Genomic DNA, 12443 nt, shown 5'->3' on the forward strand with positions numbered 1-12443 from the left:
CCCATGAAACTTCTTGACAAATGAAGAACTGTCAAAACAAAAACAGTCCTACCAACGTTACGTCTCTTTCTTTTTCCGGTCGCCAAAATGGTAAGACTAACAGGAAAATTGCCAAATATTATTATGTTTAAAATCATCAGCGTATTTAATAAATCTAAACATAATAATATAAATGCAATGAAGTGAAAAATTTGTTTACTATGTGAGGATGTGAAAATTTAATTTGTTTGATTTACAGGGTATTGATATTTGCCATAAATACGATCGTAAGGTTCGTCGGACTGAACCAAAGTCCCAGGATGTATACCTACGTCTGCTTGTTAAGGTAAGAATAATAAAATCATCTAATACTTTGGAGCAATAATTTGGGTATATGCTTATCACTGTTCTAAGCATAGATCCAAATGCTCGTAAATTGTTTACAATGAAATGAAATGTTTTTTTTTCTTCTTTGTTTTAGTTGTACCGTTTCTTGCAACGCCGCACTAACAAGAAATTCAATCGCATCATTCTAAAGCGTTTGTTTATGAGCAGAATTAACAGGCCACCAATGTCTTTACAACGTGTCACTCGCTTCGTCAAGAAGGCCAAACAACCTGAATCAACCGTAGTTGTTGTTGGTACTATCACTGACGATGCTCGTCTTCTTGTTGTACCAAAGATGACAGTATGTGCTTTACATGTTACACAGAAAGCACGTGAACGTATCTTAAAAGCCGGAGGTGAAGTATTGACTTTCGATCAATTGGCTTTGAAAGCACCCACAGGCAAGAATACTTTGTTGTTGCAAGGAAAACGTACGGCACGCACTGCACATAAACATTTCGGTAAAGCACCTGGTGTGCCACATTCACACACTCGCCCATACGTACGATCAAAGGGACGTAAATTTGAACGTGCCCGTGGACGTCGTTCAAGCTGTGGTTACAAGAAGTAAACTTATTTATAGAAGATTGGCGATCATTATTTAAACGCATTGAAAAAAAATTTTTAAGTGCAAGACAACAAACATCTTGAATAAAATGAAAGCTTTTTTTTAGTTCCAAAAAGTGTTGTAGTTAATTATTAAATAATTTAATTTTCATATTTCTGAAATAATGGAATTTATTACCAGGGCAAGAAATAAGTGCTTTTTTAATATTAAAAATTAAATGAAAATTCGGTTCTAACCGAAATGGAAATTAATTCTGAACACAACAATACAGAGGATCGTTCGGGTGTTTAGATGTGAATTGTGAAGGTTTTATGTGTAGTAGAATGTATAATAACACCTTATCTAAACATATAAGAGCTTTAAGAGACTTTTTGTGGACTAGTGAACTGAATGGACATTAGCGTCACCTGAAGGTGTCAAAAAAGCTAAAAATGCGGTTCATGAAAATCCTGCAAAAAAAAAGGTTGTGAAACCATTGTTGTTGAAGTATAATAAACTTATTTAATTTCAAGACAAAGGAAGATTGCTTTAAAGGATGAGAAGTTTTATAAAAGAAAATTTAATTTTAAAAAATGATTAATTAGGAGATATAGTCCATTGGAGATATACAGTGTTGTGCATAACAAAAGCAACCAAAATTTGCCCATCAAATAAATAAGTTTTTTGTCTACTTTTTACTTTTCATTCAAAAACTTAAATACAGAGTTTTATTTGTTATTGTATTAGCTATTATAAAAAAACAACAAAATCTACAATTCTTCATAACGGGTTAAATAATTCACAAAAATAATGAGATATTGCGAAATGCGGCTGTGCAGAACAATAGCAACTTTATTTATTATATTAAATTTTTGTATTATTTTTCTAAATTTTGTATAAAGTCCTTTGCTTTTTATTACTTGGGCACTTCTACGGGTCATAGGTGATATTAAATTGTTAATAAAACTATTTGGAATTTTACACCATTCATCTTTCATGACCTCAAACATTTGGAAACTTTTCGACCCCCAAAGCGACGTTTGAGAATACCAAAATGTTCTCAATTGAATTAAAATCAGGTGTTTGGGCTGGCTTATCTAAAATTGGAATTCCATTTTTCAAAATCCATTCTCTTATCAGCTTTATGGTGTGTTTTGGGTCGTTATCGTACTGATATACCCGTCGGAGTGACATTTCTCATCCGCCATGGGGTACCATATGGCTTTCTAAAATTTTTTTGTACACATGTTGGGCTATTATTTGATGAATTTCATGAAAAGATCTTAGTCTAAATCCTGAAAAGAACGCTTAAATTATTACTGACCCACGCCAATGCTTCACAGTCGCTTGGCAGTTACGCGAATACAAACGTTTTTCTTTTTCGCGACGTACTGTGCATATCCCATCAGAATTAAAGATGTTAAATTTTGATTTATTACTGAAAAAAATTATTTTCCATTTAGTAAGAGTCTAATTTAAGTGATTCCACGCGAAATTTGATCTAAATGAAGTATATTAATATTAATTAAAAAGCAAAACAAAAATCTACCTCTTTTGCTAATGCTTTTTAGTCAACATTGGTTTTTTGACTGGTCTGTAACTTTTGAAACCGGCTTCAAGAGTAAGCCTGCGTACAGTACTAGAGTCAACACCTTGTTTAAGCTCGGCTGCGACCTTTTTCAACGACACGAATGGTTGTTTTTTTTGTAATTCTTATGATGTTTCGATCAATTCTACAAGTAATCTTAAGAGAGGCTTCACCCAAATAAACAGTTTTAACGGTATTTTGTCAAATCATATTTTTTTATAAGCTGCGAAACAATAAACTAATTAATTTTAAATATTTTGGCTATTTCATTTGAGCACTGCCATTTAAATATTTTTCAATTCTTGCTTCTTTAAACTTCAAAGTATACGTGTCACGAGCCATGATAAAAACGTACTTCCATTACCTGATTTAATATTGAACTATTCTGTGTTTATGTTCTAATTTGCTTAAAAACATAAATCACAGCATAAAAATGCAAAAAATCAAAAAAATATCTTGCTAGAATGCACTTTGGTCATAGATCTATCATTGATCTTGTCTCAGTTGCTATTGTTTTGCACAGCCGCATTTCGCAATATTTTATTATTTGTGTGAATTAATTAACCCGTTATGAAGAATTGTAGATTTTGTTGTTTTTTTATAATAGCTAATACAATAACAAATAAAACTGTGTATTTAGATTTTTGAATGAAAAGTAAAAAGTAGACAAAAAACTTATTTATTTGATGGGCAAATTTTGGTTGCTTTTGTTATGCACAACACTGTATATTCAGAGCTTGCTTACGTACACAAAAATAAAGGGAACGTGCAAATATTAACCATAAGCCTGTACAAAAATGATTAAATTCGGGATAGATCTCTCTACGATATTTAAGACATAATTTGTGCATATTAGTTTCATAATAACACGACCTGAAATTGTAGTTTGGCAGAAGTACATTTAGCCCCACATATGTACTAACATATGTACTTTACCCATTTTGAGTTATAATTATGTTCCTGTCACATTTTAAAATTAACATCACAGCAATTCTCTATTTAGCATGTTAGCAAGCTCAAGTATTTCGGTTCTGTAACTTGGAGAAGTTCCTTCTGTGCAATCATGTCGAACTTAAAAACGCCCTTCACATGTATAAGTTCAACTGCGAGACAATTATGTATGCTTCTCACATATACCTATCCCAAATGGTTTCCAATCAGTCCTATGCAAAGTGAAAAGTATTATCTTGCCGATCTTAACAAACTTTACTTTTACACTCGATTGGTTAATAAAATGGAGGTGAAGATCTCTATCTAAGTCTAACTAAAATCTTTTTATTATTCAAGACAATTACTTTAATAAAAAAAAAATGGATTAATGATTTATATATATATTATTAAATCTGCAAATCCATTTAATTTTCTTCGTTTATAATAAAACACCCAAAATCATCAAACAAATATTCGTTAAGCACATAAAATTTTTAAAAATATATTTTTCTATACTGTTGATTTTAACCTTTTTTATTGTACTTTATAATACATTATTACGAATAAAGTATTCGTGTTGCTGTAAAGCTAGACTTCCTTTGTATAGTGACAAAGAAGCTTTATTAAAATTTAGAGGGGTTTTGAATAGCAAAGAAAGAAATAAAGGACAAACACAAAAATTTATTTTAATTTTATTGAAGTTTGGCTGACCATACAACGCTGTTTCGAGTATTGCTAAGTACTCTTCATCAGTGGTCTTTCGAAATAATCGAATTTTGTTTAATTAGTTTATAGTCCGTATATAATTTGTTTTGACTGCAAGTGCCAGGCTTAGAACTCATGCCTGTCAAATTAAAAGCGATGACTAATCGTGTTTATCCACAAGAAGCCAAGGCTGCACAAACTTTCAATGCTCAAGTTCCAGGTTTTATTGTCACTTATTTTTATTTAATTAGTGACACCAACCAAAGCACTTGCCAAAGTGCTTTACAGCAACACGAATACTTTATTCAAATATTAGACTTGTGAAAAGTAAAGAACAATATGTTAAAATATAATATTGTTCAGCTTTTCCTAACCGCGAAAGCGGATTTGTAGAATAACATAGCATAGCTTCTTTGTAAAAGCACCAGAATGGTCGCTTTACATATAGTAAGTAAAACAATATGCATTACAAAATGTCTCTACAAAAAGAGTAGCTTTGAAAAAAATAAAGAATAGGCGAACCCAAAAGTTAACTTTCAATTCGTTGAACTTGTGTTTCCAAAATAAAGCTGTAGTTTATAAGCTCGTTCTAATTTAAAGCACGGCAAGTGCTTTGGTTAGTGTCACTAATTAAATAAAAATAAGTGACAATAAAACCTGGAACTTGAGCATTGAAAGTTTGTGCAGCCTTGGCTTCTTGTGGATAAACACGATTAGTCATCGCTTCTAATTTGACAGGCACGAGTTCTAAGCCTGGCACTTGCAGTCCAAACAAATTATATACGGACTATAAACTAATTAAATAAAATTCGATTATTCCGAAAGACCACTGATGAAGAGTACTTGGCAATACTCGAAACAGCGTTGTATGGTCAGCCAAACTTCAATAAAATTAAAATAAATTTTTGTGTTTGTCCTTTATTTCTTTCTTTGTTATTCGAAAACCCTTCTAACAGTTATTTATTATAAAGTAAATACTTAAATTCGTCCAATTCTTTATTGTTGTTCTTTAAAGTAAAGAAAATTAGTTTTGGTTGAGTTTATTTGATTAGTTTTTTAAATAAACTTAAATTAATTGGAAATGTATTTACAATTTTCAAATATAAAATTTATATATTAAGCAAGATGTGCGCTCCAATAATTTATTAAAGGCTGATCTTGTGGCTGGATTCCAAGGACCTTTTTAAGTTTAGTTTGCCCTGTTGTTGACTTTGCACGGTTTAAGCAAATTATTTTACTATAAAAACCAAAATAATCAATATTTATTTAACATTAAATGTATAAATGAATTATTTCACCTACTTTTTCCATTCTTCGATCAAAACTTTAGTCTGTTTATTTAGTACCAGCTCTGTAAAGCGCGTCTCATTGACTGCTTTAATTAGTTTAACCATTAAATCGGGCCCTGTTAATAATTTTAAAATAAATTCATTTTCTAATGTTAAATTTTGTCGAAAGTAACGCGTTTTATAACGGAAAGAAACTATTTAAAAGTTGGAAGGGTTCGCATAGAAATGAAGTGACAACAACAAAAAATTTTATTTATTTTATTGAAGTTTGGCTGACTATAAAATGCTGTTTCGAGTATTGCCAAATATTCATCATCAATAGTCGGGAATTGGAATATTTCTTAAGGCTACCCATGATGAGTACTTGACAATACTCGAAGCAGCATTGTATAGTCAGCCAAACTGCAATAAATTAACTTAAATTTTTTGTTGTTGTCTACATTTCTCTTCGAACCATCCTATCATTTAATTTTATTTTTTTGTATAAAATTAAACATGTTAAGCGTACATTTACTAGGTAATTCGCCAGGCCATTTTACTGAAACTTCAAATCCATCCATTGATTTGTCTAAGTAGTCAATGCGCAACACGGAACTGCAAGCGATTGGAACGGGTATTTCATTAGACACAGATATTATTTTATAATCTGAACTAATGGAGTGCTGATGCTGTGCGTCAATACGCATCAAGTTGTGCATTTTGTCGGGTAATAATTTTCTTAGACAAAGCATAAAATTAAAAGTACGTTCCGGGGAACCACGTACTATAATCTGGAAATAGTATTACGTTAAATTCAATAATCAAAATAAATACATGTGGCAGGTATTTGGCATACCTTAACCCCTGTAAGTGCACAATAGCAAACTGTAGTAAATAAATCATTTCTCACAACTTGTTTAATGTGACGCAGTGAATAGAATTCTTCTTGTTCAGGATCGTCAAGGGTTTCTTCGAATTTCTGTATCATTGGTAAAGTTGTTATATTATACGTTAATCGTTGTTTTGGCGGTTGACCACTACTTTGTGGAGGTAACCACGGTAGATTGCCGAATGTGACATGTTCCGTTAGAAACCGCGAACCAGCTAAGAGTACCCACGAAAAATGTGAATGTAATATTGCGTATATATTATCTTCGCCAGTCAGTTCAACAAGAGATCTTGGCGTTTGTACTAGCAATTGTGCACCAGATAAACGTCTCTGACGAGGTGAATCTTTAGCTTCTTCATCTTCTTTTATTTTGTGCGCGGATGCTTGTATTTCAGATGAGATTCTTCGCAAATGTTCAGCTAAAAAAGGTTTTGTATTTAGCAAGAAATATTTATCTTTCATTAATATAATAATAGAAAAGAGTTGATAAAATCCTCTCGCCTAAAAAAAATTTCAGTTAAAAATATTGTATAAGCAGCGATGAAAATTCAATTTTATACATTACTTGTAAATCGCTAACATGAAAAGTGTGACTTAAGACGTGGCCCTGAGTTGAGTCACCAAAAAAGACAAATCCGCCGTCCTTGTTGCAATTTATCTCTGAACTTAAACTTTGTATTGCAGCATATTTCACAAGTGTGGCCACTTCCGGTAGAGCAGCAGTCTGTGTACTTAAAAATGTAGCACCGCTTTCGGTATCCTTGCTGTACAATGCATTGGACTGACCCAAAGAATTGCAAGCTGCACACAGCTTATTATTAATTTGTTGGTCAAGATGCAAATCATCAAGCTTTGAGCGTAACGTCAATGTGCAGAATATTGGACATGGTCCATGTGCTTGGCAAAAATTACACAATGCAATTACTGCATTCATTTATAATACTTATTTTTTCTTTAATGCGTAAATCTTCAATAAAGTTTGTTTTGAATGCAAACTTGTCAGCTGCTGTTAAAAAAGAGTGACCTGCCGATATTTTGTAATGAGAGTACCCTACACACAGCAAAAAAAATTCATTTGGTAAGACGTGATTTGTATGTGTACGATATATATTCTATAATATTAATTTTATGTTAAAACTTTTTTACAATAATTTCTTTATTTATAGACCATGAGGGTACTCATAACAGCTATAAGTGATATTTCGTGAACTGCATATGTCGTGAAATTTTCGTATATGGCATTTACACTAGCCTCAAATGGCTCATCTCAAATGAGTCATTGGAAAGTGTTTACATTTGTTGTAATTCATTTGTTCTAATTTCAAACAGCTTATTTTTCAACTTGCCTGTTGATTTGATTTATGACCTGTGTCAAAAAAATGTTTGATGAAGGTCAAACTGAATACTTATTTTTTTTATTTAGGGTATGTGCAATGTATTCATTTGTATTTGGAAGATATGTGGAACTCATTCTAACCTCGTTGGAACTTATCCTAACCTCGTTGGAGCTCATTTGTACAGAATGATCTTATTTGTACTTGAGATTTTGTACGCAAAACACGAATCATTTGCTTCTCATTTTTGATTTGTGACCAAAATGAGCCACTTGAGGCCAGTGTAAATGCTATATTACATGCTTGACAGTTAAGTTTGCGAAATTGGATATACGTTTTCACATCGAATTTGGATGCGTATCTGTTTTGAAAACAGTGTTAATACTCGTGTCATATGGCGATCAGACAATGGTTTAATACGGTGGCCTGCTGGTTTTAAACTAATGCAATCCTCATTTTCTGATCTGTTTTTGATATTATAAATTGTTCTTAACCTAATATTAAACATTAGACTTTATTCCTTAGCAGATTTACCGAGGTAGTAATTATAACATACTAACTCAATATTATTTGAATTTGTTCTTTTACCTGTCATATTTAATCACGAGCGTTCTAGTTATTCCTTCACTTAAAACACTCTATTTTATTAAATAACAAAGAAACTGAACAGTTTTTGCAGATTATCATAACAAACAAAAAAAAACCCAGACTCATCTAACTGTATTCTCTCCCGTTAAAAAAAAGAAATTGCAAAATTGCAAACACAATAATGACACAACAAATTTGATGTTATTTTTATTTTTGTGAATTATTTTATTGTTCTAATAATACTTTTGAATAATTTTTAGTTTAATATGAAGAAAAATGTTTAATTTATTTGTAAACTTTTTAATTTTTTTTTATTTCAAAATTAAATTATTTTTATTGGGCAAACATTTATAACATGTTTTCGTTTTGCAAACACAATGTTGACAAACTGTATATAAAATGTAAACAAACAAGTTATTTCACCTGATTATGCAAATCAGTTTATATCTATGGAAACTCCACTCCTTAAAACTTTTATAAACTTTCTTTGATCGTTGCAACTGTACAGTTTATTATTGTCAAATGCAACCCAGTGCATATAGGAATTGCCAATTTATATGTCAGCTAGTTGTTTATTTATGCTTTCCTGTTTGTTTAAAATCTCGTACAAGCAAGGCGGTTGTAGTGACTAAGAGGAAGTAAAATAATTAATTTTAAGTATTAATACTAAATGAATTTATTTTATAGTTTTTAAAGCACCATTCAAATTATTCATATATAAATAAATATTTGAAATTAATGTGATCACTTTTAAATTGATTTCTAACAGTAGCTTTAGTTGCAGTGGAAACATGATATTAAGTGTTTTAACTGTGGATAATTCGCAGTCATTTAAGAAATTATATCATATATATATTTTTACCATAGATGGCAATTTGTAATTATTATGTATTGTGCATAGCAGTAGGACTCTACCTTTTAAACAATTATAAAACTTATAACGTTATTTGAAGCAATTTAACGAGAAAAATAGAAACAATTTAATGATCTGGCAACATTGTTTTGATTAAAGTATTTTCGACGCGTTTTACTGAAAATAAATGTAGATTATTATTGTCTTTGTATATAGTTTTATATACAATAAAATGAGCACAAATTTAGAATATAATATACATTCTATATGCCGGATATGTTTAGAATATATACAATACGAAAATGCTTACGATTTGTTCCTTATTCCGGGGCTAGCAAAAAAGTTAATTGTATGCACTTGCATAAATGTTGAACCAAATGATGGATATCCAAAAAATATCTGTGGAGTGTGCTATACGCGTCTAAACGATTTACATGATTTTCAAAAACAATGTATTGAGTCTGTGCAAAAGTTTCAGGATATATTTTCAAAGAATGGATTTCCGGAAGTACCTTTAACCACAGTTGACAATTGGGTACCTGCTGGTACTGAGGAAACCCAAAACGCTCTGGCAGACGATGATGAAGCACCTAACTGTGATCCATTACTTAACCATAAAATGGAATTATTGGAAAATGAAGATGATGTTTTTAAACTTATAGGAAATGTTGATAAAGAAGCGAAAGAAACGGAGGAGAAGGAAAAACAATTAGAGGAAGCTAATTTAAATCAGTCGAAAAATGGCAAAATATTTAGTGATGAATCAAGTACCGAATTCGAAGAAGATAATGACGAGGATGAAGATTTCATTTGCAATGAGAACGATAAAAGCGACAGTGATGATGATGATCTGCCACTTGCTGCACGTTTGCGTAAAAAAGAAGCTGCAAATTCCAGCAATGGACCAAAAGCTAAAGTGAAACGTAAGCGGATACCAGCTGCAGAACGGCATTTACATCGCATAATAACGTGTCATATATGCCAGAAAAAGTTCAAAAAAGCTGATAATTATCAAAATCATATGAAATATCACAATGACAAACTACCATTTCAGTGCACAGTTGAAAATTGTCAAAGAGGCTTTACAACATCTTACGCACTGCGGGTACATGTAGAGCATACGCATACGGTTCCAACTGAAAAGTATCCTTGTACAGTCGAGGGATGTGGACGTGTATTCCATCGAACGCGAATTCTAAATTGGCATCTGAAAAAAATACACAAAGTAGTAAGAGATCCAAATGAAATTAAAAAATATCCATGCAGCGAATGTGAGAAAGTTTTCAAATGTCCAATGGCACACAAAAAACATATGTTTAAACACGATGGCAAGGAACTACCATTTCCATGTAATATTTGTGGCAAACGATTCGTCACGAATACTGCTTTAAAAGACCATTTGATGAGGCATGCGGGTATTAAAAATTACATGTGTCCATATTGTGGTGTGGGTAAGACAACTAAACAAGAATGGAACAATCATATAACCACACATACCAAGGAGAAGAAATTTAAATGTGAACTGTGTCCCCATGCGTCACACAATAGACAAAACCTGCGGATGCACATAAAGATAGTGCATGATAAAATCAAGGATTATGCATGTCAATATTGTGGTAAAACATTTGGAAAGTCCAATGCATGTAAAATGCATGAAACGATTCATACTGGAGACAAGAAACATGAGTGTAAGGTTTGTAATAAGAAATTTTTGTATTTAAAAGGTTTAACAAAACATTTGCAAACACACGAGAAACGTGTGCTGCGCGCATTTGAAGGTATACCAAATAAAGAATTCACTCCATCGCAAGTGTCAGAGGCTACCTTAAAAGAGACGCATCAAAAAGTAACGGAGGAACTGTTGAAAGTGACTTCTAAGACAGCTAATCCCGTATCAACTGATCCTAGGCGTGTAGCACGTGTAGATATTTCATTGCTAGCAGGAACTGCCATTAATCCCATTCCATCAGTAGCAGTTCCATCTTGGTCGCCGCAAGTAAAACCAATGTTAAAAGAAGGTCCACATATATGTCCTGACTGTGGTCAAGGCTTCAATGGCATTGGTAATTTAAAACGTCATCATCGAATTGTACACGAACGAGTTAAAGATTTCGCATGTCGTTATTGTCCTCTACGTTTTGCTAAAGCTGATACACTTAAACATCACGAAATGACACATACTGGAGAAAAGCCACATCAATGTATGGACTGCGGCAAGCGTTTTATACAAAGTGTGGCGTTAAAGCGACATATGAAGGTGCATATGGACCGCAGTTTGTTGCCGCCAACTGTCAAGAAATTCGAATGCACGATTTGTGGTAAGCGTTTCATACAAAATTATCATCTTAAACGGCATATGAAAGTACATATTACCCAACCGAAACCTGCCACCGTATTAGCTGCTCGCGAAGATGTCCAGAGAAAAAAAATAAAACACATAGAAGTTAAGCGAAAAGAAGAAGAAGATCGTTCAGCTATTGCTGAAGCAGCAAAACAGCAATTGGACGAAATTAAAGAACAAGAGAATAAACTTAAAATGGCTAAAGAAATTCTCAAAGATATGGCACCGGTGCCAATTCCTGAAAGGATGCCACCATCAGAAGTGAAATAAGCATTGGAAAGCTGTTAAAAATTCTGAAATGTTAATAGTTCTTGTTAAGCATGTAGTATATAGTTTAGTTTATGTAATTATATAATGTCTGTGTTTTTATTATTAATACTTTTTATATCATAACTGTTTGCAATATTAAGCTATTTATAGATTTTTGTTTTGTTTTTGGTTCTTTACTTGTATCTAATATGGTTAGGAAATGTTTAATACAATAATTTTTATCAAGTAAAATTTGATTTAGTACTGATGAAAATAAAAACTTTTAACTGAAGAAAAATTTTTTTTATATAAACAAAAACAGCTTTATAAATTGTAGCAACTCAGGTCTTAATGCTTAATTTGAAGGACAATGTCATGAAGACGCTATGACATCGGGTGAAATATTTTCTAGTAAACAAAAGTAACTAGTCGTTAATATGAGTTAGTTTGAACCAGTTATAAGCGAAGGGTTATGTGCCGCCAACTGTGCTTGTAATTGAGTCAATCACGTAGAAATATTTCAAAGAAATGCTTGAAGTGTAATACACAGTACTTCAAACCACTGGCAGTACGTAAAATTAAGAATTCCACTGCAAAATTGAACTGCAGTGGAATGAGAATAAGATATAAATGAGAATAAGATATTACGTTGTCACAGAGATAGATTCACTAATATTCCGAAATTCATTCACCAAAACATATAATAAGCATTTTACACACAAGTAGCAAAATACGATATCAATATGAACGTAAGAAATACGTTCTTGTTAAGAAGAAGTAATCTT

General features: G+C 32.0%; 3 protein-coding genes across 3 annotated transcripts; 2 read left to right on the plus strand and 1 right to left on the minus strand.

Annotated features, from left to right (window-relative positions):
• Positions 1-6: 6 nt before the first annotated feature.
• Positions 7-1051, plus strand: LOC119668152 (60S ribosomal protein L18; the record flags this gene model as incomplete). Its single annotated transcript, XM_038077571.1, is given in 3 exon segments — positions 7-90; positions 239-325; positions 461-1051. Coding segments are annotated over 3 exon segments (567 nt in total). The 3' UTR covers positions 938-1051.
• A 4165-nt stretch (positions 1052-5216) lies between these two features.
• LOC119668548 (folliculin-like) lies at positions 5217-7265 on the minus strand. Its single transcript, XM_038078090.1, has 5 exons — positions 6859-7265; positions 6261-6794; positions 5934-6195; positions 5439-5541; positions 5217-5373 (listed from the first exon to the last, which is right to left on the minus strand). The coding sequence occupies exons 1-5, from the start codon at positions 7225-7227 to the stop codon at positions 5253-5255; spliced, it is 1389 nt and encodes a 462-aa protein (XP_037934018.1). The 5' UTR covers positions 7228-7265; the 3' UTR covers positions 5217-5252.
• Positions 7266-9300: 2035 nt separating this feature from the next.
• Positions 9301-11896, plus strand: LOC119672245 (zinc finger protein 540-like). Its single transcript, XM_038083252.1, has one exon. The coding sequence runs from the start codon at positions 9301-9303 to the stop codon at positions 11677-11679; it is 2379 nt and encodes a 792-aa protein (XP_037939180.1). The 3' UTR covers positions 11680-11896.
• Positions 11897-12443: the final 547 nt, after the last annotated feature.

This window comes from Teleopsis dalmanni, chromosome 1, assembly GCF_002237135.1.
Source record: "Teleopsis dalmanni isolate 2A chromosome 1, ASM223713v2, whole genome shotgun sequence".
In the NCBI taxonomy this organism is placed as follows: Eukaryota; Metazoa; Arthropoda; class Insecta; order Diptera; family Diopsidae; genus Teleopsis; species Teleopsis dalmanni.

Coding starts and splice junctions, on each gene's coding strand:
- LOC119668548 (XM_038078090.1), bottom strand. CDS start 7,227: ATGAATGCAGTAATTGCATTGTGTAATTTTTGCCAAGCACATGGACCA. Junction 6,795..6,858: donor TTCATGTTAGCGATTTACAA/GTAATGTATAAA, acceptor AATTTTTTTTAG/GCGAGAGGATTTTATCAACT. Junction 6,196..6,260: donor GTGCACTTACAGGGGTTAAG/GTATGCCAAATA, acceptor TACTATTTCCAG/ATTATAGTACGTGGTTCCCC.
- LOC119672245 (XM_038083252.1), top strand. CDS start 9,301: ATGAGCACAAATTTAGAATATAATATACATTCTATATGCCGGATATGT.